Below are 26,850 nucleotides of genomic sequence, written 5' to 3'. Positions count from 1 at the left end.
TTAATAATAAACAGTTAACTAAACAAATATTTAAACAAAAATAATTATTTAGCCACTAGCTCGGTCTAGTGACAATTGTGTGCCTTACAACCAAATGATTATGGGTCCTACCGTCCTAGTCTTACAAAAATTAGTTGTTAAAAAAAATATATTTAAACAATTAAAAAATAATTAAATAATAATATAATAATTTAAACAATAAATACATATAACTAAATACTAAAGGCTCAAGCTAACCCAAATTGAATCGTTCAGGAATGCTTACAGAACCATATTGGAACAGTTTTTTATATTTACAGCATACTTAGTACTACTATGAACTAAGAATAATTATTCCAGACATCTTGTATAAAGAATAAATATACTTTAATTATTCATTTTACAAAAGTAAAGAATGATAAACTTGCTTAAGTAGACCATTACCAAATAATAATTATGCTGCTGCAGATCTTTTATCTTCATGATCATCAAGATTTAGAGCTCGAAGCAGTTTTGACCATGATTCAGGGATTCCTCCGGGAAGATCAAACTCCAGTAACTTTCCACGTGCGCGATAAAACTCTTCTACGGGACGGCTCTGTAAATATTATTATACAATTAGCAGAGGCATAATGGGTTGGACCAACCCGCAAACACTTATTCACTCTTTAAAATTTTTAAATACTCTGTGTTAATCAACGCTCTTATCAACAATAAACATATACATCTTTCCTAATTAAGCAAAGTTTATGGAAAAAAAGACCCACTACAGAAAGATTCATAACCGAATAACCGACGGCTTGGATTTATATTTCCGTAAAAACCAAACTTTGGGTTCAATTTCAGCTTTGCATGTAATTTTAATGTAATTAAAACAGAAAAGGCCGATTCGTAAACGAAATAACCGAACTCAAACAAAACTTGATGGTTTGGTTTTATGTTCTTGTGAAAACCAAACTTTCGGTTGGGTTTCGGTTTTGCATGTAATTAAAACCAATAAAACCAAACCATAACTGAAAAACCGAACCTAAACAAAAAACGATGGTTTGGTTTTATGTTTTCGTAAAAACTAAGCTTCCCATTTGGTTGCAGTTTTGCATGTAAAAACTCAACAGAATCCAAACTGGAAACCGAAAAAACTTTACAGTTCGGTTTAACTTTTAACCCAAAAAAACTCATGCACACCAAATCATCAAGATAAACAATAATCACTTGATAGATATGTGAATACGGGTAACAACAAAGAAGAAATTACTTAAAAGTGAGAAACATTAAAATCATATAATACACAAAGATGAGACATACCTTCTCGTTATATATCCGGAGGCGTTCTTTTACAACTTCTTCAGTGTCATCCGGTCGTGTAATGAGTTTTGATGCACAATGCGAAGGTGGAAGAAGAGGAGGCATGTACATTGCAGGCTTTTCATTATCTGCTTTAATGTCAATGCAAGCTACATTGTAATTCCCGCCACATTGGCTGCAAGTTCTTCTTCCTAGACATTTTGCAAGCAATGCTTCTTCCCTAAGTTTAAGGTTGATTACTAAGTCTATGTTTGTTACTCCCTCCAAAATTTCCTGAAAACAAATCAAGTAAACGAGTGAATTAAAATGAAGATAAAAAACGTAGCATGTGTAAGAGGCACACAAGCAAAATACATATACACAAATACATATGTGTGTGTGTGTATATATAGTGGTGCGTTCAAATGAGAACCTCTAAATATTTAGAAACTACTTTATTCGTTTGTATTCACTATTTAATAATGATACATTTTTATTAAATGGCTCTACAAATAGTGTATTTTACTGGTGAACACATCTATTCATCAATAAAGTAGTACAAAACGAAGTTGAGTTTTATAAATTTTAGGCAGTAAATAGATCAAAACCGCCGAATACAACATTTATATGGCAAGTACAAAACAAAGTTGAGTTTTATAAAACTAAGGGTAAATGTTTATAGATGTTTGAGTTAAACTTGAAGTATTGGGTTTTAAGGGATTAATTATATGATTATGTCTTTTGAAGAGCGTATGAAGAACTGGAAGTATTCAAATATGGATTTATACAAGTTTTGCACTAAAAAGGCCAACTTGGAAGTAGCAGATCAAAGGGTCTACACCATGAACTTCTACAATTTAGATGAGGATTAATGAACTTCTACAATTCAGAGGTATTTACTAGAGTATGATTATTGCAATAAAAATTTAACCGGTCTATATGTTAATAAGAATCTCAAAAAGAAACATGCCGACACCATGAAGTCAACATAAGAAGCTGGAAGTCTCATGATTTGAGGATTACTAGACCCCTTATTATGTATGTTTATGAATTTTGGCTTATGTACGTGGGACGCAATATGAATTGCGTTTTATGTATGTTGGTTGGGTGCAAAATGTGGATTCATATTCAAATATGCATGCATGCTATGTGGAGTATACACTTTCAGGTGATGATTAAAGTGTTCAAATGAGGTTACGAGCCTCCGAGGATTGCAAAAAAACAAAATCGAGAGCATGTATGATTTAAATGGGTCAAAGGCAATGCTTATTATGTATAAGTATCTGTTAGCCTCTCTTTATATAAAGTATATGATACTGAATGTTGATTGTTGTGATTCATGTTCAATATGATTCACTGAGATGAATGTGTCTGCAATGTGTAAAAGCGACTTACAAGTGTCAAGATTTGAAGAAAAAATGTTCCGTAAGGTTATGAACCTCAAAACGATTTAAACCACACTAATACAAGACTACTATTCTTATAAGATTAATCAACACCAATATGAGAATACCAGTCTCATTGACACAAATATAAGATTATAAGTTTCAAATGATCACAGGTGCCAACAAGAGGTTAAGAGCCATAGGGGATAAAATCAGAATCCAAAAAAGAGATCTTTGTTCCTATGAGGATAAAGTTACATGCTTCATTAAATGAAATAAAAAAATGTGAAAACTTTGTGTGATATTGGGTATTGTATGATGATTAATAGTGCATATAACATATCATAAGGTGTTGTGAAAGAGCCTAAGTTTAACTGGGAATTTTGTTGTCAAAAGAAGCTCCGTTATGAGAAGCGGATATACGCATAACATCATTTAGAAGCATGTCTATGGGCTACATGTTTCTTGTTACTGCTGAAAGTGTGTTTCAGCTAACATTTGATTTTCAACTTGATCACGCTACTTTTACTTAACTAACAATTTCAAGAAATACTTGCATAATTTCTCTATCTTTAGTGAAAGTAACAAAAAAAAGTAATTACAGAATAATAAGAACTGAAAAATACTCACCGCTTGTCTTATAGTCCGAGGAAAACCATCAAGAATGAAACCCGATTCGCCCTTGGCATGCCCAGATTCAAGACGTTTGGACAATAAATCAGTTATTAAATGATCTGACACTAGCTTCCCTTGGTTAACAATCTCTGAAAGCTGCATAACAAAATACAAAAAAAAAAAAAAAACTCCAGCTTAACCATAACAACTGTCACATATAAGCAAATAATCACAAACATTAATGTACAAAAGCTAGCAAACAACAGATTACAGAACAATAGCATCAAAACTAACCTTCATTAAATACAAATAGGCTTATTTAACAAATCAAGACTTAAATAATCCTAAACATTCAACATTATAGGGGCGTACTTGGGTCGGTTTGGTTTCGTTTTGGGCTAAAACCAAACCAAAAACCGAAATGACGGATTCTGAAATGTTGAAAACCATTCAGTTTCAGTTTTTTCGGTTTTGTTATTTGGGCTCGAAAATTTTGGCCGAAATAAAATGTTGACCAAAATAATGAACTTGGGCCTAAAATTCATTGTTAGTTAATAATTAAAATTAATTTTATTATTATTATTATTATTTTATTATTCAATTAGGCTAAAATATTTGGGTTATTAAACTATTATAATATAAATTATTTATAATTAAAAATAAAAAATGAATATCTATAAGTTCAGTTCGGTTTTATCGATTCTAGTTACAAGCCAAACCAAAATCGGTTTTTACAAAAACATAAAAATAAACCGTCTATTTTTGCTTAAGCTCTGTTATTTCGCTTTCGGATCAGTTATTTTATTTCATGCACACCAGTATTCAACAAACGCAGATCTGAAGTGACATGCAGATACAAGCCCTAATTTGTAATTTCTCACCTAACTAGTGAATTAATTAAAAAAATATATACACCTAAATCACATATAACCTAATAAACGAAATAAAACAAAAAAACCACCTCAATCACACATAATCAAACTCAAATCCTCCAACAAAACAATTTACCTGTGGTGAAAGAGGGCCTTTGGTGGAAAGCTCATCACGAACGAGATCACCGGTGGCAATATGCGGAACGCCGAGTAGTTTGGAGAGGCGGCTAGCGTAAGTGCCTTTACCGACGCCGGGACAGCCGAGGAACACCCACTGCACGCTCCTTCCGTCACCGGTACCTTTAATCGTCGGTGTTGAGACGGTTTCTGATGAGGAAGTGGAATAATAATATGATGATGATGATGAGAAGGTACGGAATAATATTGTGGAGGAGGTGAGTAGTTTGGGTTTGAGTTGACGGGAAAGTACCGCCATGGATGGATGTATGTATGTATGTAGAGAAAATAAAGAAAGTCGTCGTCTGTGAATGAAAATGAATGTAATGTAATGTAATGTAATGTAAGCAGGTGTGGGTGGGTTTGTCGCTTCGAAATGGGTAGTAACGTCACATGAGTTTGATATTTGATGGGGACAAAACACGTGTTTTAATTGCTTTATTACTTAGGAAATTAGTTGGGTGGTACGCTTTGCACCGTTGATGTTGTCTTGTTGAAGAAGAACACTTATCGAAAATTTATTTAACGATTCATATTTATTTATGTTTGTTTAAAATCTAAACATACAGTTCACGAATATAAACAAACATAATTTTATAATTGAACAAAGATAATTAAACATAAACGAACATGGTCAAATCATAAATGAATATAAACAAACATAAATAATTGAGTTTTCCGGAAAAGAAACATGCTAGCGGAGGAAGACCAAATAATATTATAATATTTCAATTGTTTCCTACAGTGATTTAATTGTAAAACCAATGAAGATATATTAATTTTTTATATTCATGTTTATATAATCAGGCACGGTGAAGAATTGCAATATCATATGGGCTGATCATTATTTATATGGGATTTGGGTTTTGAGTCTCATAAAAAAAAGATCCAGATAATAAATTGAAGTTGATTGGTTTTAAACACGAGGGAAGGTTTTCACGAGGGGATCGAACCCTGTGGAGTTTAATTGGAGCCCCATAGCAATATTGGGAAGAGCCGTGAACAGAGAAGACGGACGAAAAAAAGGAGCAGCCCCTGTTGACAAGAAGAGGATAACACCTGGGTTCGAGCGGAGAGAGTCGGGTTCAACACATACTCAACCAAGCATCATTATTATTGGTTTGAATTTATTGTTTTCTTTATGAATTCATTATTTGAACCATTTTATTTTCTTTTGTTCTTGAGTATGGTTGTTGGCTAAACCCTTAGACTACCTAGGCTTGTGATGAACCATTGTTGACGTTTGATTTTATTTGGAATTTGTTTTTCGTTATGGTTTTATGATTCAGTAAATTGTTTGGTTTTCTTGTTTTAATTAATTTTCTTTCTAACCACAAGAACTCACGAGATCTTTACCAAAAATTTACAATTTTATTTATTGTTATTTAAATTATGATAAAATTCATATTGTACCTCGTTTACGCTTAGACTTTATAAATTTCAAATATGAATTCATTAAAAGTAATTATCAACCCAAAAACTATTTAACCTGTAAGAAATATTCATATAATTTTATGTATATTTTAGGCCACATCAACCTCCTAAAACAATGTGTGTGTGGCTAAAAAAATGACTTAGGGAATGAAAAGATACGACTACACTATATACGAATCAGAGAATATAGAAGAACGTTCACGAACATAAACGAACGAACAAAACATGCGTTTATGTTCGCCCGTTTAATTAAACGAACACAAATTTATTTTCATGTTCATGTTCATGTTCGTTTATTATATAAATGAACTTCCCGTAGAACGGTTTGCGAATAGTTCACCGAACTTTCGGTTTGTTTACAAGCCTAGGTTCAAGAGCCAAATGTTTTACAACACTGGGTTTTTGGGCGATGAGTTTTCTCTGGAATTGGTAGTGGGTGGGGTCACGAGCGCTACATGCGATCACATGCGTGGGTGGCTTGTTGCCAATGGGTGCATCCAGGTGGCTGGACTTTGTTGTTCGTTTAACAGAAAAGAATAGAGTTAATTATATAGATTGTTCGTTTGTGGTTATAATTACAATTTTGGTATCTAAATTTCAGAAGTTGAATATTTTGGGTTACTGTGATTTTCATTCTTTTAACAATTTTGATGGACCGAGTGGCAGATATACTCCTAATATTAAAAGAAATTTTTTTTAGTTAAATGCAGGCAGTCTTGAACCGGCATAAGGAAGCAACAACAGGAATGTACTATTGAATAGGAGCGGACACACAGAAAGAAATACACAAGGTGAGATGGAAAAGGATGCGAACAGGGGACGGGAAGCAAGAACACTATTTCCTGACATCGGCACCTATGAGACGCCTGCACCCACTCCGCCCATCCTCAAAGCCTATAACAACAATCTCTTAACCAAACCATTAATTCAATCCTCGGCCATAGATAAAATGACTTGAATCATCAAGATATAAACAACATGATTCAAAACATATAAATGCACAAAACTCATATACAACTAAGTACTACTAAATATTCACTGATGTCCCATATGAACTCCAAACACATTCTTGTTTTGAACAAAAATAACTTTCTATATAAATATGGACAAATGATTGCGCCAAATGTATATTGTATAATAACTGAACTCTGCAAATGAACAACACTTGAAGTTTTCAAGGATCTAAATAATGAAGATAAAAGATGTGTGTAACTGATATGTTGATAGTAATTTTAATCAGAAAAAGATCATAAGATGTCCACATGAATGTGGCTCAATTTTATGATAAGAACTATGCAAATGACAATATGATGATTGTATGCGTACTGGTCTAATTCGAGTTGTATTGGCACTTTTGAAGATTTGGTTTGAATGAGCTCTCCTCTATTCCCATTGCATATATAGAACAAGATTTAGAACTTAAACCTAGTGATTATGAAATACTTGAGATTTGGACTACATTCTGATCCATTTATCACAAACACAATCATATACCTGTTCTAGCTTTCTAAATAGTACAAGAAAATGTTGCAGGTGGTGCTCTGAATCTGTTAATTTGTGAGTTAAAATTTTTGTATAATTAGAGTACACCTACATATATTAGGGTACAAGCATATATTTTTATTTTTTTACCCCAGTCAACCAATTTGGATCATAGAGGTATTTAAGTATCAAGATTTAATAGACATGTTTTCAAGATTGAATATTCAGTCCTAATAAACTCAGAAAAAAGAAACTGGATTTTGACATGTTTTAAGTGTTTTTATAGATAAGCTTTACAGTTACACTCATCTCTCAACTTCAAATTCCCATGAAACCTTAAAGATTTGCTAGTCTAAGCCCAAAAAGTGAAAAAGCCAATTTCCAAAATCTTGTAATTCAGAATTTAGCCCATATTCAGTTATTCACTATGAATCTTGGCCTATGAAGTGTATAAAAGTCAAAATGTGTCCATTAGTAAAAGAAAGTCAAACTTGATCTACTTTCAAGCATAACTAACAGCTAACTTAAGCATTTAACAGATGATCTGATATCAAAAGATCAATTCAGACCCACAACACAAGCCTTACAAAGATGACATTTTCATCAAATTTTAAGGATATATTTACATCCCAGTTTCAATATCAGAATACCAGACCACAAAATGCTCCAAAGTTCCAATTTTGATACAAAATCACCCGTTCGTATGTCAGAAGATCGGTTTACACTTCACACTAACACAAAAAGCCCAAAAAGTCAGTTTGTATCTAGATTCAATGATCAATAAGGATAAACACCCCAAAGTACCAAAAGGTCAATTTTTGCCCCAAAATGACTGTTTTCATTTTAGAAGACTGGTTTAAGCTAATTGATACACGGAGCCCAAATGGTGAAACAAAGATCTAAATTCATGATCAAAAATACGTTTATTGGATGTGTTCAGTACAAAACCAGTTTCAAGTAGTAAACCACAAGAACCAAATAAGCACTTCTAGATGCAGAGACAATTAGGCAATTATAACCGTCTTATGTATCACATTCAAAACAATATGTAAGTCACTAGAATAAATGACAATATATGTGCAACCTATTTATCATATGCTTCTACGTCACAATACCAAGTTAAAGACTAACAACACAATATGCTCATATTAAAACCGTAAATTTCAACATTTTAATTTCGTAAACATTCTATTAAATTTTACAGTATTCTACCAATTGAAACAATTACACAAACAAAACTTACAATCCCCATCCTCATTGCGCCGCACCGCCTTCCTCTTCCAACTTCTTCACATACGCCTTCAACGTCAACACCAAATTCCTCGCAGGCGCCTGCAACGTCCCCACAACCGACGTGGCCGGTCCCTTCAACGACCCCAACAGATTGGCATACACCTCGGCCCGGCTCCGCATATTCTCCAACGCCTTAAACTCCTCAGGCGGGTAATACTTCCCTTCGAACACCGCCCCACTGAAGTCATTCTCCTCTAACTTCTTCTCCTTCTGGAAACTCCTATACGGCTTAATCGCAGCCGGTATCTCCTCCGTATGGACAAACAGCCACGCGTTCATTCCTTTCATACAGGGCTTCAGTGATTCCCATTTTGTCCCTTCAATTGCCTTCAATACGAGGGTGTTTTTGGCAACGATGAGTTTGGTTGTTTCTGGGAACGTGGTACGGAGTTGTTGGAATTGTTGTACGGTGAATCCTTTGTAGTTGATTCCGGCGATGAGGTGGCAGTTGTCGAGCTGTTGTTTGACTGTTTCGACGGTTTCTTCCTTCTTGGTCCGGCTGATGGCGTTGCGGATGGTGAAGGGGTGGCGCGTGGAGCGAGTGGTGGTGGTGGGGCGGAGGAGGAGAGGGTTGTGGAAGTGGGTTTTGAAGGAGATGGTGGTTGATGACGGTGGTGGGTGTGGGTGGGTGAAAAGGGTTGTGTCCATTGTTGTTTGTTTTGAGGAAGAAGATGAAGGTGTGGATTTGGTATTGGGTAATGGGTATTATCTTATCTTTTGGAGTGTGGAGCTGCTGAGGTTAAAACGACGGCGTCTTGGGTTAATTTTTTATAAGGATTTGATTTATGTAGAACTTGTTAAAGGGATGATGAGTTCTATTAATTAATGTTTTCTTTAAAATTTAAAAAAGTTAGGGGGTGGAAATTAGCCGGATTGACTAGGTTCGGCTCGAGCTCGGCCTAATTAACATTTAGAGAGCTCAACCACATTTAGCTCTATTTCTAAAAATCGAGCTTCATTTATGACTTATGTGTAGTTTTTTTAATCTTAAGCACGGTCTGTTTAACTAGTAGAAAGCTCGAGCTTGGCTCATTATAGCTATATTCTAAAAATCAAGCTCCGCTTGTAATTATTATTTAAGCTCGAGCTTGGCTGGTTTCCTATTTATAAATTTTTTTATTTAAGGTTTATTATTGACATTGCATTATAATTTTGTATTTGACATAATAAACTATTTAGTTAGTTTTATCATAATTAATAATTTTATATATAATAGTAGTTATTGAATAATATATATTAAGTTTATTTAATATTTTCTTTGAATAGTAGGCTAGTTTAGGTCCGTGAGTTGGTTTGCGATCAATAAGTGAAGTTCGGGCTCAATTGATAAAAAAACTTATTTTTAGGCTTGGGCTCGTTTAAGTTTGGCTTGATTCGAACAATTTGAGAGTCAATCTTAAGTAGTTTGCGAACAGCTTGACACTTTTACACACTTAATTAACAAAATTATACAAGTGGATAATGACCTATATTAACTCGAATAGTGACAAAAGTTACAAATTTTATCTATTCTTATTACACTCTTTTTTTCAAACTAATACAAACTAGCAAACTATGACTAAACATGTATTTTTATCTATTCTTATTACACTCATAATGCAAACAAGTAATTGTACCCGCGCGTTGCAGCGGGCCGAGTTGGTACCATTCTTTTTGCATATTAGACAACAATCGTGCGTTGCGCTGCTAGTCTACCGTTGGCTCCGTTTTGCACATTACACCGAAAAGGAACAATGCAGATTTTAATGCAACTCGTTAAAACGTGAATAACGTTAATGTATGTACATAAGTTTTTTTATGTATCAAAATAAAACGTATAAAAATTTGTCCTTTTTGGCTTGTGACTTGATCTTAGCTTGGCGAGTCTTCGCATAATCTTGTAAAGCCCGTATCTTCAAAACAAAATGTATGAACACTTAGAAATGCTTAGAACCCAAGAATGATATATTTACCTTCATATAAGGTCTAGTATTCCCAATTGCAGCAACAATTTCAAGTCCTAGATTGTATCGAGTTGCAAGAAAATCTAAAATAAATGACTATTAAATGGAGTAATAAAAAGGATTTATCTTTTGTTCATATTAATAAACTTAACACATAAAAATTAACTATTCCATATTAACATGTCATAGCAAATGGGGCAAGCATGTACTTGTTTCATTTATTTTGTTTGGGGCAAATAAGTTGCCTAAACACAAAGTAAACATATTAATATAACTTTGTCTAATTTGGCATTCAATTCACAAATTCAAAATTTGGTAAAGAGATGAATTCACCATGAATGATTTGAGGCGTGATAGAGGGGTGAGTTGATGCAGAATTATTGAGCAGGCTCGCTGCCTTGAATTGTTATATTATGAACTGAACAAAGGACATGCGTGTTAGTTGGTTACCAAAGTGACAAATTACACAATGATCAATTGAGCCAAGCAAACTGCACACACATTCCAAACTCTAAATACGCATTTGTGCAATTCAACTTCTATCAAACTATGATAAAAAAGAAGCATGAAAAGTAATGTACCTCCTCTAGATTTCCTTCCTTGAAGAATCCAGATTCCTACATAAACAAACATTTAGAAGTTGCCAAATCATAAAAAAATGTGTTTGCCATATATCATTCCAATTTAGCATCAATCATACTACCTTTATTCAGTACACAACATATGAAATACAATGAACAAATTAAAGCTAAGCAAGTGCTATTCACCTGCTTAATTTGAAGTTTTTCTATATTCAATTTAGAAAAGAAAGTCTTTGCATCACCCCTGTTATCTTACCATAACCATCTACACCAAAATCACATAAGTATACAATCAGTCAGTGGTTATATATACAAAATTATGAGAAATTGATAAAATCTTAAACCAAATTTGAGTGTATTAATTAGAACCTGAGTTGAGACGGTAGTTGAGCCATTACTGATATATCTTTTGATGATCCTTCGTCGGTTCGGTTTCCGACGACCGATGACAACCTGATTAAAACCATCTTTAGAATCAATAGTCTACTAAAAAAACGACCCAACGGTGGAAAACTCAATCGGATGATACTTGACTTACCTAAGCTGTCGTGGGTAGCTTTTGAATCACTGATCTGAGACATGCAAGCCTTGAACACTGCCTCCGCACGTCTACGAAGATGTGACACGGCCACCCGATCTCGGATACGTCGACGAAGCTTTCTGTTGCTGTGTTTCCAAAATCAAAAGAAAAGAAAAGAATGAAGGAGAAGAGGTGTGGTTAGTGATAATGATGGAATGAAAGAAGGGTCTGACGCCTGGTTAGTGAACGTGGCAAGGAAGAGGAAGGTGAACACGTTGCAAGAAGTTGTGGCATCATGTTGTACATTCTGCAATACTTTTGATCTACAGTGTTTTATGTGAGAGGCCGACCAGATGCATTTTAATTATATTTATATTTATATTTATAATAACAGTAGTTAAATGAAATCGTGACTATTTCCAAAGTCCTTGAACCAAAATGCAAATAACAGCCCAGTTGAACTGTAAGAAAATAAGGGGCCAACAATTGTTGGTTTAAAGCCCAAAGTCATTTCCACATCCTGATCCATAAATCAAATCCGGCCTTACGAGTTAGGACACCATCACCAATTCACCATCAGCAATCCGGGCTTCAAAAGTCAGCCCAACATCTTTGCTAATATTAGTAGCCTAGTAGGAACTGGGCCCCGTCATTTTCATCATAGACTCGGTACCGCGGCCGTCCAAACCGCTCGCCGCTCGCTCGGAAAATGCTCGCTCATTTTTTTCGATCGATCGTAAATGAGCCGCTCTGCTCGGTTCGGTTTGTAAACGAGCCAAGCAATGAGCAAAGGTTTGCTCGGTTCGGTTCAACTCGAATAATTTTAATTTATTTTATATACAATTATATATGACCAAATATATAAATATGTAGACAACAAACATAAAATATAAGTATACAACTTTTTAAACCCTTTTAAATTGTTCCAATCCCGTCAAATTTACAGTTTCATTAGTTCGATTCAAGTTTGCAGAATACCATAAGTTTGTTTACATGTTTATCATATCTTCACTTCAAGCTTATTTCTCCTAAAAATTTACAACATATTACGCATTATCTAAAAACTACTAATTTGTTTACAAAATATATTATTTACAACATTCAAAATTGTTTTTATTGAATATTTTAGAGTGAAAAAGAAATAAATAATGCTCGAAAATCGCTCGATTTAATTTTGGCTCGTTTTGATTTCCGCTCGATTCAAATTTCAACCGTTCGGTCCAATGGTTGTAAACGAGCCAAGCAACAAGCAAACATTCGCTTGGTTCGTGAACAACTCTACTTAGTACCACCTACAAATCATTCCAATAAATCAATAATCAACAAAAGACTTCATACCAAAAAATATTTGAGTCTTGTTCAACCGAGCTTGCTTTGATTTTACAACCATTTCCACTTATCAATTTTGACCCGTATAAAGTCAAAATTATTCCAAAAGTCAACTTTGACCGAATTACTTGAAAATTGTACATTTTCCAAATTTCTTAAAAGACCCTTGATGATAAAACATTCCATTGGAAATTCCTAATCCACTCTTAAAGGTTAACTTTGACCAAGAAGCCAAACTTGCCCCATTTGTCACATTGGTTCAAAGAGGCGCAACTGTGACGGTTTCGGCGCTAACTAAATACTCTATAGTGTTTCTGTTTCAGACACATACATATGGACATAACTACATGATAATGTGTGACTTAAATTTATGTGACAATTTTAAATAGGAATTTAGAGGAGGAGGAGGTGTACATTGAACAACCGCAAGAGTATGTATTTAAAAGAAAACAAGGAACATAGGGTTTGCCACATAAAGGAGGAACTCTGCATGCTTGTTATAGCTGAATAGAAGCCTATTTAATTAAGGTGCATTGATTTTTATTAATCTCAACTATCATCGTCCCAACAATTCACGACTAATAGAATTCTAAGGCTGTTAGTTATATGTCGTTGGAAAAACGTAATTGTCCAAAATACCCACATTTATTTTTGAAAACTAAACATTTTCATCCCAAACATCTTTGTAACCTTATGTTGGACATTTATGAACCTTTTTCAAGTAAAAACCCAAATTATTGAGGTCGCCAGTACCTAGAACCATCGTCGGAATCGGGTGGTGGTGCTCAAATGGTGGTGGTTGGTTTAGTTGGTGGTGCTCAGGTTCGGACCAACAACGACCAAAATATGATATTTGAGATTAATAAAAACCAATACACCTTTAATTATTAATAAATTCAGAAAACATCCTTATGAACACACGTTGTTCATTAAAGAAGAAGAAATTTACCTGTTTGTGTGCATCTACATAGACGGCTTAATATTTACAGGAAACAGTGCTGCATTGTTCAATGATTTTGAGAAGTCTATGAAGTCTTAATTTGAAATGACAAACTTAGGTCACTTCACTACTTCCTTGGCATTAAAGTTGAAGAGTTTGCTATCTCATATAGAAGAGAGATGCATAGGAATAAATCTTGAAATTTCATAATGGAAGATGCAATACCTTGTACTACACCAACGGAAATGGATTAAAATTGTCAAAAGGATTCCAGATAAAAGGGTGTACCTGACCACTACAAGATCGAACATTTCTTACGCAGTAAGTTATATAAGCAGGTTAATGGAGAACCCGAAACATGATCACTGGGAAGCTGGAAGGCAGATTCATCGTTACATAAAAGGTACTGTCGATTTTGGTATTCATTACAAAAGCATGGTCAATCCAAAACTTGTGGCGTATGGTGATTAATTACCCATGGTGTGTTTAGTTAGTGGTCTAGAGTATTATCCTTGTAAGTTGTAATTCTTTCAAGGAGTTTGCTAGTTGTTAACGGCATATGTGCAGAAAGCCAGGAAATTGTTTGAAGCCCTCTTTCTTATTTAATTTCTCTCTGGTTCCTTTCTATATAATTTGGCCAATATGAATATGAATCCCAATCGATCCACACTAGTGGTATCAGAGCGATCTTGATGCATAAAAGTTCAACTCTGAATTTCAACAAGAAACTCAAGAAATCTTAGCAATTGCCATATTGCAACTATTTTAACCAATAATGCCGTAGGAAAAACACACGTAGCTGGATTTTGTAACTACGAAAACAGTCATAAATGTTGCGACCATAAAACCAATCCCCAATTTTGCCACCCCTTCTCATTTTACAGGCTCTTATTGCCATCGTTTTGAGACCGAGTGACCGTTTTTGCGCCACCTTTTACAAACTTGTGACCATTTTGACACCGTATTATAGTACTATTGCATATTCATACATCTTGTGACCAAGATGTATTTACTTTATTTATTATATATTTTTTTTGCTCCAGCCATTTTCAACTTTAAACCTGCTAATAGTGTTCATATTCTTTAAATCACATATATCAAAATTATATAAAAATTCCATCTAAAGTTACAAATTAAAATATCAAATACTGAGTTATCCAAACGTAATAAATATCCAGACATTCAAAATAACGTGTTTATAGCCTAACTCAATGTTTTGACTCCATTAAGCATATCAACAGTTATATATGTTGGTATTCCGATTAAGGTTCGGTTATTTCTATTTCATACACATGTCCCTAATGAGAGCACTTTATACATGGGCGAGGTTTCCCTTAGCCCCCCCCCCCCCGTTTTTTTTTGCTAAGTAGTGTGAATTTATTCGTTTTCGAAAAAAAAATTGTTACGTAGTCTAAATTTACCATTTTTTTTTTGTCCAAAAATTTTGAACCCGGACTCAACACGGTAGTCTCTTGGTTCTCAATGGCGACACCACTCCACCCTATATGAAGCGGTGACGATCAAACGGGGTAGTTTACCAAGCCAAGCAGTGTTTTGATTTTCAAAAGAATACATGTCCAAATACTATAGTATTTCAAAAACCAATATTCATTCTTTAATATTATAGAGATAAGAATCATTTAATTCTTTTATTCCAGAGTATCTCCGTGAAGAACAACGAAAATCAGTGAATAAAGATGGTGTATGACCATTTTGACCTAGTAGGTCTGAGTGAGACTGAGTTGAAGAAAAGCGGTTCAGTTCCCTCCCGAGTAGCGAGTAGGTGCCAGGTACTCGGCCGCCTAGGCCGCGCTTTACAACACTAAGTACACGGTTTAGTATGTACACCACACACGGAGTTCCATCAACCCAAAAAGAAGAAATCTTCTAGCATTTTGATGGGCATAAGCATGCTCTTTATTGTGCTTAAAATTGACTGATTTTGCCTTTCTAGTACTGCATTTTGTTGGCGGAGTAAGGTGCCGTGAGTTGACATTAGACTCCTTCTTTTTTACAGGATTTCATAAGTAAATTTGTAGTGAATTCCCTACCACGATCGGTTCTTAATTGTTTTAGTTCTTCTCTGGTTTGTATCCGGCTTCCCTTTTTATTTCTTGAAGATGCATATACTTGATCTTATGTTTTTAACATATATATGCACAAGTAGCATGAGTATTGGTTGATTGTTGGGTTAATCTTGTCTGGTCAAACCGGGTCGGATAGGGGTCAGCAAGAAATTCAAGTTTAAAGGGTCAAGTGTTTAGGAAGTTATTTATTTAGTCACATGTTTGTTATGTTAAAGTAGTGGGTTAAAGTAGTGGGTCATGTTTTCAGTTTTTAGTCGTGGGCTATTCAACACGTTTATGCTACGTGTGTGTATGAATGGGCCTATATATTCCAGCAGCTAGGGTTAGGAAAGAGTCGTAAGTTCTTTGTTTGCTGTTTTCTCAGTTTTCAATTAATCAAAAGAGTCGAACGTTGTGTTCTATTGTTGTGTTAATTGCTGCAACAAAGGGCCTGTGCCATCAATTGGTATCAGAGCGCCTAAGGTTTCATCCGGATCGAAAGAAGTTAGGCGATTTACATGTAAGAAATCGCTAGAAAGAAGAAAGAAGAAAGAGAAGAACAAAGTTGATCTATCAGCAAGAAAGAGAAGGAGAAAGATAGACCAGCAAGAAAGAAGACCGAGAAAAAAAATCAAGAAGAAAGAATGGCAGGAAACGCAGGTCCGTTGGTGGTTCGTGAGCAAGGTAACGTACCACTTCAATGTCCCAAATTGACTGAAACTAACTACACGTCATGGTCAATTTTGGTTGAGACGGTGCTTAGGGCATACGGTTTGTGGGATGCGGTGGATCCCGTAATCGGAGCAACTGTGGAAGAGAGAAAGAATTACACCACGAAAGCAATTATCTTTCAAACCTTACTGGAAGATATCCTCCTACAAGTTGCCAAACATAAGGATGCAAAAGATGTTTGGGAAGCAATTTGGGTTCGGTATTTAGGAGCCGACCGAGTTCAAAAAGCAAGGCTGCAATCTGGACAGAATTAGAGATGTTGAAGATGAAGGAGAACGAGACTATCAATGATTTCTCGAGTAAGATAAGTGCTATAGTAGCTAAGTTCAAAAGCCTCGGTTCAAATCTTGAAGAAGAAGTAATCGTAAGAAAATTTCTTACCTCGATGCCAAAGAAGTTCCTACCAATTGTAGCCCCTATTGAGCAATATTCTGATATTGAAACCATGAGTTTTGAAGAAGTTGTTGGAAGACTAAGAGCGTATGAAGAACGCCTTCAAAGTCATGAAGAAAAGGAAGAAAATCAAGGACAATTGTTGCTTTTGGGTTCAAATGAGCAAGGTAGAGGTGAAAGAGGCCGTGGAAGAGGCGGCTCGGGTCGCGGTGACAAGAGTAAGTTTCGTTGTTTTGAGTGTGGAGAATTTGGGCATTTCGGGTATGAATGCACCAAATGGGAAGACAAGGATAATGAAGCAAACTTGATCGAAGAGGAAGAACCAGCACTTCTTTGAATATGCAGGCCAAGACGTCAAGATTAAGGGGCTGAATGTTGGGTTAATCTTGACTGGTCAAACCGGGTCGGATACGGGTCAACAAGAAATTCAAGTTTAAAGGGTCAAGTGTTTAGGAAGTTATTTATTTAGTCACATGTTTGTTATGTTAAAGTAGTGGGTTAAAGTAGTGGGCCATGTTTTCAGGTTTTAGTCGTGGGCTATTCAACACGTTTATGCTACGTGTGTGTATGAATGGGCCTATATATATTCCAGCAGCTAGGGTTAGGAAAGAGTCGTATGTTCTTTGTTTGCTGTTTTCTCATTTTTCAATTAATCAAAAGAGTCGAACGTTGTGTTCTATTGTTGTGTTAATTGCTGCAACAAAGGGCCTGTGCCATCATTGACCAGTAGGATGAAATGATGATTACCTAGATCTGTTTTGGGTGTGATTACTCCAAATTTGGCCTGTGTAGGAGTGTCGTGCCATTCTACTTTGTTTCCCGCAAGACATGTGTCACATAATTGTGTTGGGTGTGCTGTGTTAGGAATACCCCATGCCATTCGCTTTTTTAGAAGTATCAATGAGTCGAAGTTTGGATGTCATAGCCCGCCATGCCAAAGCCAAATTTTATCTTCAATCTGTGAGAGGAGACAGACAAGTGATGCCATGCGTAGTTCATAATTTTTGGACAACCTGTTTCTTGACCTTGGACTTTTAATAGTAATCTTTCATTTAAGTCTCTTATCCAAAGATATTCATTCTTCATTACTACATAAGTGAGGTATGAAGTAGACTTTTTGGATTAGTCTTGTTCTCCCTTTTGCATTTGAAAAATATGGACCCTTTTTGTTTTTAGTTCTATAGATGACCCGTCTCCAAATTTGACTCTTCCTGTTATATTTTCGTTTAGTTCAGTAAAGTATGAACATTCTTCGGCATGTCAATGTGGTTGCCTGCAACACTGTCAAGGAAAATTGTTCCTTTGGTCTCTATCTTCAAAGGTTTACTTTAGTAATATTGATTCCTCGGTTTCTTGCACAATTGTGATTCTCCTTGGGTCTGGTTGGGTCTTTGAGCAATGTCAAACGTTGTGTCCATTTCCAGGCCGCCTCCGAGAATCACTAAAAATTTTGGGCCGAAGGCGAGAAAAAAATTGGGCCTTTAGTAAAAATAGTTTTTTTTATCTGGCTTAAACAATTAAATTTTTAAATGAACTTATTTGTTATGATTTGGGATGTACAAATTTTTTTAATATAAAAAATTGCTTAAATAAATTGAGTAATTTGGTTTAATCATTAAGGATACATATATTTTTTTTAAAAAAATATTATAAATTTTAAAAAAAAAGTTCCAGGCCTAGCGCGGTGTTCGGCCAGGGTCGGTCGATCTCCCTGCCTCCCCCTCCTACCCGGCCGTGGACTCCAACTGCTCACAGTTAAACATTTAATATGACTCCTTGAACTTTTCTGTTATCTTTTTATCCATTTCAATTCTATGATACTTCTTATAGGTATTTGTATTTTTTTCTTGGTTCAAAAGAGTTATGTCTTTCTCCTCTTTGTTGGTAACTGGTTTTGCCTGGACCTAGTCCTTATCGCTATTGGAACCTACCTCTGCTATAGTTAATCTAAAATTATGTCCATGCCCATTCTTCGTTCATGGAATCAAAACAAAAGTTTGTTGGTATAATTGGTTCATTTATCTGAAATTTCCTTGAAGCGTATGAATTCTTCATAGTTTTTTAATCATTCAAGTCCGAGTATTGTTCTACGGTATTTGTGATCAAACACTCAGGGGTTGAATTAATAAGTTGTACCAGGGTTAAGTCATCGAAGTAAGAGCCCAAGCTATTTGCATTGTAGACAAGGCTACTCAGCCGCTTCCTGCGAATTTGTCTACCTTATCTTTCGCACAATCGCACCATTTCAAATGTTGATTTCAGAGTTTGTATTTTTACATTTTGCACTCGACGACACCTATGTGTCTAGTTTTTTATGTGTCCCCTACTTGTTTTGTATTTTTGTGTTTTGCTACTTGAATAATTAAATCTTCTGACAATGACTGAAATGAATACGCAATTGCAGTCTTATCTTTCTTGGTATCAAGCTGTGTCTCTGCAGTGGGTTCCATTAGCTCTCGATCATAGTCCATTTGCTTTGATAATTATCTTGATTTGAACTGCACTGAACCTCTGTTAGTCTTGCAATTTAAATTTTGAACCTTTCGAATTTTATTTTTGAATTCCCTTGAATTCTTGATTGCTTCTCATTTTTTTTTTCTTCTGCGTTCAACTTGATGATCAGGATTTGTGAATTCTGTTTAATCCTTTTCATCCTTCCTGGATTTTATGAATTTAATAGGTTTGTTTTCGTTCTTGATTGCAAGATATTTATACCAATTATTATCAGTGATGATTTAAGGATTGCAGCTTTGTTAAAAAAACAATCAATCTATTTATACATACGAATTCGGTAAGTTAAATTTACAAATAGGTTATACCTATTAATACTCAAGGGCGGCCCAGCGTATTTGGTGGCCCAAGCGACCTAAGAAATTAATCCGAGGCCCTCTTCAAAAGTCCTGTTATAAATCCTTCTTTTATCCAGATTTGGTACCGTAACTATAAGCTAAAAAGTTTATACAAATTCACTGTTAAATCTAAATCACGAAATCAAATCGGAACCTTTTTAAATGTAAATCTAAATGAAAATTAAGTTAAATCAAATCAAAGGTGAGTTTCAAGAGTTGGGTCATCCATGTTTATTCTAACCCAAGCGTTATGCTGTTTTCACCAAATGGTGCGACGATTTGCGAATAATAGCGTATATATTATGAATATGTGTCTTGATTATTCTCATAAATTTGTAACTTTATATATATGGTTATTATCAATAAATACAATCACACTGAATTACAATTCCTATATGGTATCAAGTCAGCTAACCTAGCCGCTGCTACCTCATCTTCTACGCTTTCCGGAAGCCTTGATCCTTCCCCTACAATTAACCAGCATCCCTACTCATGGACACCAAAATCCATCCTGCCGTAACTGTCTCCAATATGAAGAACCTCATCCCCATCACCCTTGAATCGGAAACCGGCCAATACCATCTTGGTCAGAGCTCTTCGAAATTCATTTCCAAGCAGTGAAAGTTATAACTGATCAATTGACTAATGTGGGCACACCTCTGTCCACATAACAGCTGGTCCTTCAACTGATTACTGGTATAAATGAGCAATATTAGGGAATTTCTGGAAGAATCAAATAAGGCTAATCAAGCCTTGAATGCCACCCAAGTTTCCGGAACTGCACTACACAGAGAGGCTCCAAAAGTCGATCAATTGGCCGTGTCCCTTACCCTCCTTGACTACCGACAACAAAATAGCATGACACGCTGGGGCCGTGGTCAAGCTAAAAGGGTCACGGCTCCACTGTGCGCAACCATGGTTAGGCTCTTCAAACCAATGGATCCCTTCCAGGCCCATGGAACTCTCCACATCAACAATTATGGGCCAACCCACCACACAGTTTCTCTACTCCATCATGGCCTCAATGGACCAACAGCCCACCCTGCCCCTTTCTTACTAGCTCTCGGCCCATAGGTCGACTCAGCCCAACTCTCCCGGCATACTTGGGCCGCGACCCAATAAGGCCTATGCAGCGGGAAAGAAAAATCCTTCAACCTGCCCAACAACACATGGTATATGGATAGCAGCGCAACTACTCACATGACAAATAACCAAGGTTTCAAGTATTATTTTTAATGATAGCATTTTACAAGATATAACTGAAATAGCACAACCATTCCCGTTGACGAATATGGAAATCGAATTCTTTCACCATCCTTTTCACCTTTAAAGTTGAACCGCATTCTTTATGCACCAAACCAACGGCGGATTTAGGTTACGTTTAGGGGTAGCCCGGGTTACCCCTCAACTTTGTTGGCGAAATGCAAATATTAAAGGTTTTTAACATATTTATGAAACTAATATGTATATTATATTTAGCCGTTCAAAACCTGCTGCAACCAGATTTATCCATTGCGGGCATACACAGACGCCTATAGGACATGATACCTAGACATGAGACACTCCACATCAGGTTACTATGTATCCATTGGGGACAACCTCATATTGTGGTCCTCAAAACAACAAACCACCATTCCCACTTGAGCGTTGAGGCCTAGAACTAAGGTGTAGTTAATCTTGTCGATGAAATATTTGGCTACGAAGTTTATTACTAGAGCTACATCGACCACTAGCTCGTGCCACACTAATTTATTGTGACAACGTCGTAGCATGTATATCTCTAAGGTAACCCGGTTTAACACCAATGGGCCTGACATATTGAATTAGACATTCGTTTTGTTTGTGAACATGTCCAGCGGGGTCATATTCGTGTCCCTCATGTTCCATGACGTTACTAGATTGCATGCATCTTCACCAAAAGGCTACCCAAGCGCTATTTGACGAATTCGGAACCGGTCTTAGAATCTGTCCACCTCCTGCTTCGACTGTGGGGTATAATAGCGTAGGGGAAGTTAACGTACAAATAAAATTAACGTGCTAATTGTGAGAATCAAGTAGAGTAATTATATATACAAATAGAGTAATTATGTAATTACATCATAGAGTAATTACATAATTACTCTATGATGTAATTACATAGCTACTCTACTTGCATATATAATTACTCTACTTGATTCTTACAATTAGCACGTTAATTTCATTTGTATTTGATCCAAACTCTAATAGCGTATATGTATAAATTAGGAGTATATCTCCTGTTTATTCTCATTATTTGTAGTAAATCCTATCTCTAAATAAAAGATTGCTTTGTAAATTTATATATACGGTTATATTATCATTAAAGAAAATGACGTTGAATTACAACTCCTATAGCGAATAACTGCAACAACCGGCTGACGTCCTCTGATGCCGCATCCCCATGTCGTCATCCACCTGATGCCGAAGTCAATGTTACATCGAACAAGGTAAATTGACGTAGCTAACAGTGTGTTGTTCGTGTTTACTCTATATAGTAAACGCTTGTCCAAATAAAAACACGTCATAAAACATTGATCTAGATCTGTTTGTCTACATTATGTATACGAAACTGAAACATCTAAGTCAGATATTACTCGTCTTGATTACAACTTATATGTGATGATTAAAACAACAAACTGTAACCGATAAAAGTCTATGTTAATTAAATATCCTTTCATGGTATCCGGGGGACAAATTTCCGAGCCCAGACATGCTTTCCGTTAATAACGTATCTGGACTTTCCATCCGGGCCGCTCCCAATCATTGCTCTAACCGAAGACAGATCGCGAACCACCATTCGAGCAAAAAGTGGTTGACTACCTGGTACAACTGGTTGCATGTGAATGGACTGAATGCAATCTCCAAACAATCTGTTCAAATAAAAAAAGTTAAAACAACCACACAGAAATATAAAACACGAAAATATTGGAATTGATCATCTTTTATATATATACCCGCAGAAGTACTGTGTAACATCATCGGCAGAGATTGGGTACCCTTTAGAAAATGTGAGGAAGATCGTCCTATCATCTGGTGGTACCACTTCATCTGGATCTTGTTCTAGTAATCGAGTATTAATTTGAGAACCCGTACATGCCTGGTTCTGGCCTAAAAATGTGGATTGCCTGAATTCGGTCACAGGAGGGACACGAGCAACCATCTGTTGATGTTGATATTGATGAGCCATCTGACGGGCTTGCATAAATATCGAATCTTGTTTTACCACTCCATTTGATGGTGCGAAAGAGGAGTCTCTGTGAGGGAACATCGCAGGAGTCCGAATAGGAGAGATAAATTGTTCCAAGATGTCATCAAAAGCTTTTGCAGAAACATCGTGGGCGATGGAATAAACCTCGTCACATATCAAATCACTAGAGTGATAAATCTCATCTAGATGTATTTGTTTCCGATCAAGAAAACACTGAAGCTTTGATATGTTATAGCTATTGCTGCTTCCCTAAACATCAAGTTGCTTGCTTTCTTCTGCAAAAACTTGATGCATATAAGTGCCTCATCGGCAACTTCATTGATTGCATCCAAGGACAAATAATTGATGAAAGTTTTACCAAGAGGGTATGAGGTATACCCTCCTCTTTCTAGCCACAACAGAAACCCGATCACTAGTTTTGCATCGACTACCTCATGTTGCAGGCCAAGGAGGATTTTGAAAAGGGCGCGCTCGTAATTGTAAAATAGACGGTACTCTTCCTTTGAAATTTTGAGGTTTGGAAATGTCACAGGAAAGAGTGAGGGCTGTTTTGTTGAAGCAAATGGGTTTGCCATAGGAGTGTGTTTAATTAACCGGGTGAATGGTTTGGGGATTTATAGAGATTTTGCTGTCTCATGTGATGGGTGTAAAAGACAAAAATATCATTTATGCGATATTCTCGAAATTTTATAATGAAGACCAAAATATTACCAAAGGACTTGTAGCTCAATGATATCAAGGTGTTTCATAAGGTGGATCGGATACCTTCTAAATAGAGAGGATTCAAGTCCCATAGTGGACAAAAATTGGTGTTGCATTAATTTGCCATTAAAAAAAAGACCAAAATAATTATGCAATAAAGCATATCTGAAAATAAGGAATTAATTATAACAATTATATCAGTGCTATATTATTAATAATATTATTATTATTATACTAACAAACTTATATAAGAGCTTTGAGAATATTATTTAGAAGTTACATACATTTTTAAATAATAGTTAAAACACTATTTGCGACCGACTTACCACCGAAAATGTGATTGCACTTGCCCGGTTTTCTAGTAGTTTTACTAACAAAATATCCATTGTTTTACACTAACCATAACAACTGCATTAAGACTAATGATATACACATAAATTGTTTGAACATGTAGTGACTTTTGCTTTATGGATACTAAGTGAGGAAGTATTATGTATGCTCTTGATTAGTAATCATAACCAAAGCATAAAAATTGTAATAAAAGTGGAACATGGGTTTTTAAAAACTACTTATTAAATATATTTATGTATAAGGCAAACATATACTTGAGCTTTTAACTTATTTACATTTATGTGACAATTTTTACATTTTTTTCTGCAGCATTTATGAAAACAATCTCTCTGTTATTTGTCATTTGAATATATATGATTTGTCTGCATTTCACCATCTTCTGACCCTTTTAATAATCTTTTTATTGATGAGATTTTTACTATGTATGATTGTTGTTATTTTTTATTTAAACTTTTTTCGTGATCATGACGTTGCCGGGTACAATTTTCAAATGTAGCATGTAAAAACCGTCAACTTTACTACTTTTATATGCCTTTTTATTTAGAAAAGTACAAATATATGTAAATAAAGACAGAAGTTATGTTGACCAAGTAAACACAATTAATTAACATTTTTATTTCCAACAAACTTTTTGTAAACATCTGATATATTGTGTTCAGGACCAGATAAAAACCTATAGATTTTAATTTCGGTTACATTTCACAAAAAGACAAGGCAATACTGAGATATTTTAAGAATTATAACAATATTACAATATCATGATATCAAATTTGTGTAAGAAATCTCAAAATAATAGCTTAAATTCATATATTATTATACATTAAACTGACATTCAACTTATTTTATAGTTAGCCATAGAAACTATTCATAAAAATAATAATATATACTCAAAATGATTTGAACATGTAGTAATTCATTTAGTTAACCAAATAAACTCATTAATATTAACATTTTTATTTCTAACAAAACTTTTATAATATGTGAAATGTATAGTAACAAATAAAAACCAAAATTCCTAATATATTTCATAAAATGAAAAAAAAAGGTGATTGCTACTTATACACATATTATTAATATAGCAGAATCAAAATATTTAGAAACTAATAAAAAATATCAATATTTTTACCCCAAGTACAACCATGTTGATATGTATTATAAGCATGGTGTTACACATTGCTTAAAAACATATCCTACGCACAATCTTGATGTTCTTGAGTACTACTACTACTATAGGTATTCAAGTCGGTAATCAGAGAAGAATTGCGTACATTATTACTGAAAAAAGTTCCCAAACAAAGGTTACAGGGTTTAAATAACCGAGCTAAACAATAAACTCCAAAAATAAAGAGACAAGTATACAAGAAAACGATATCTCCTAATAAAAACAAAAGATACATATTGGAGAATAAACCGGGATCTCCAATATCTCAAATACTCCCTCTCAAGTTGGGATGTGCAGGTCACGAACACCCAACTTTCCAAGTAACAATCGGCGATGTGGCCCACACAAAGGTTTCGTGAGTAAATCAGTAAATAATTTGAGACTTGGAATCAATATTCATCGGTTGAATCTCTTTTGACTCGACACATTCTCGTACAAAGTAACAATCCATCTCAACATGTTTTATACGTTCATGAAAAATAGGGTTTATTTGCAAGGCTACGCACTGAATAAAGGTGCCGGTCCTTTCTGATTAACATCAAGCAAAGTCAATAACCACCGCATCCAAAGAATTTCACTAATAGTAGATGCCATAAAGCGATATTTTGCTTCAGCTAAGGAGCGTGACACCACAACCTGTTTCTTGGATTTCCATGAATTTGGAGGTCCTCAACTAACCAGTCCTAGATTGTTTAGAGAAGGGACATCCGAACAATAAGTGACAAGATTGAAACCACCTTCTTTAAGAAGATGTATACATAGTCCTGGTGTACCTTTCAAATACCGAGGAATATGATACGCAACTTCCAAATGGGTTTCTCTCGGGTTAGCCACAAATTAGCTAAGGACATTAACAGAAAAAGCGACATCGGGTCTAGCAGTCTGAAGATTTAACAACTGACTAATGAGGTGTCTATACCTACTAGCATCAGCTCGAGGACTTCCATCGGCTTTTTCTTATTCAGGATTAAAATGTGTTTAGTAAGAAATTGACCAGGACGACAACCCAACGTACTGGAATCCATGGCCAGCTGACCCGACAACAGCTAGGCCCGAATTTTTTTTTATAAAAATAATTATATACATTTTTATTAAAACAATACGTATATTTAGTGTTTAAACTCAATTACCACTACTAGAAAAAAGCCTTCAATGACACGCATTGCGTGTCATTAAAGGGCCCTTATGACGCGCAAATGTGTGTCATTGAAGCCTCTGCCATAAATTGAATATGACACGCTTCCCGCATGTCATACTTCATGACACACTTTAATGACACCCGTTTGTGACACGCGTTTTTGACATGCATTTATGACGCGCTTTCAATACTGGTGTTTACGACACCAATTAACGACATGCATTTATGCATGTCATCGTATAACTTTTAATTTTTTAATTTTTTTTTGTTTTGCATATAATTAATAATATTTAAATTAATGACTCAAAATATAGCAACAAAAATATACATTTTATTTCTAAATTAAACATCTTGAATCAAAATATTACATATAATGCCCAAGTTAACAAAATTAATA

General features: G+C 35.2%; 3 protein-coding genes across 3 annotated transcripts; all 3 read right to left on the bottom strand.

The window, feature by feature from the left end:
- Positions 1-324: 324 nt before the first annotated feature.
- LOC143566931 (putative adenylate kinase 6, chloroplastic) lies at positions 325-4,575 on the bottom strand. The gene is made up of 4 exons (XM_077053483.1): positions 4,272-4,575; positions 3,279-3,419; positions 1,285-1,557; positions 325-577 (listed from the first exon to the last, which is right to left on the bottom strand). The coding sequence occupies exons 1-4, from the start codon at positions 4,569-4,571 to the stop codon at positions 434-436; spliced, it is 858 nt and encodes a 285-aa protein (XP_076909598.1). The 5' UTR covers positions 4,572-4,575; the 3' UTR covers positions 325-433.
- A 3,801-nt stretch (positions 4,576-8,376) lies between these two features.
- Positions 8,377-9,280, bottom strand: LOC143566930 (large ribosomal subunit protein uL10c-like). The gene has a single exon (XM_077053482.1). The coding sequence runs from the start codon at positions 9,167-9,169 to the stop codon at positions 8,483-8,485; it is 687 nt and encodes a 228-aa protein (XP_076909597.1). The 5' UTR covers positions 9,170-9,280; the 3' UTR covers positions 8,377-8,482.
- A 13,286-nt stretch (positions 9,281-22,566) lies between these two features.
- LOC143566937 (uncharacterized) lies at positions 22,567-23,675 on the bottom strand. Its single transcript, XM_077053487.1, has 3 exons — positions 23,313-23,675; positions 22,847-23,244; positions 22,567-22,762 (listed from the first exon to the last, which is right to left on the bottom strand). Exons 1-3 carry the CDS (start codon positions 23,673-23,675, stop codon positions 22,567-22,569), a joined length of 957 nt encoding a protein of 318 aa, XP_076909602.1.
- Positions 23,676-26,850: the final 3,175 nt, after the last annotated feature.

The sequence above is a fragment of the Bidens hawaiensis genome, unplaced genomic scaffold (genome assembly GCF_021521415.1).
Source record: "Bidens hawaiensis isolate Kalapana, Puna unplaced genomic scaffold, B.hawaiensis_p1.1 tig00023079_1, whole genome shotgun sequence".
NCBI classification, from domain to species: domain Eukaryota; kingdom Viridiplantae; phylum Streptophyta; class Magnoliopsida; order Asterales; family Asteraceae; genus Bidens; species Bidens hawaiensis.
The sequence above is the reverse complement of the archived record's forward strand: the minus strand, read 5'-3'. Positions and strand labels throughout refer to the sequence as shown.

Coding starts and splice junctions, on each gene's coding strand:
- LOC143566937 (XM_077053487.1), bottom strand. CDS start 23,675: ATGGCAAACCCATTTGCTTCAACAAAACAGCCCTCACTCTTTCCTGTG. Junction 23,245..23,312: donor TAACATATCAAAGCTTCAGT/GTTTTCTTGATC, acceptor ATATGTGACGAG/GTTTATTCCATCGCCCACGA. Junction 22,763..22,846: donor GTTACACAGTACTTCTGCGG/GTATATATATAA, acceptor TTATTTGAACAG/ATTGTTTGGAGATTGCATTC.
- LOC143566930 (XM_077053482.1), bottom strand. CDS start 9,169: ATGGACACAACCCTTTTCACCCACCCACACCCACCACCGTCATCAACC.
- LOC143566931 (XM_077053483.1), bottom strand. CDS start 4,571: ATGGCGGTACTTTCCCGTCAACTCAAACCCAAACTACTCACCTCCTCC. Junction 3,420..4,271: donor AAGGCCCTCTTTCACCACAG/GTAAATTGTTTT, acceptor TTTGTTATGCAG/CTTTCAGAGATTGTTAACCA. Junction 578..1,284: donor TCCGGATATATAACGAGAAG/GTATGTCTCATC, acceptor TAATATTTACAG/AGCCGTCCCGTAGAAGAGTT.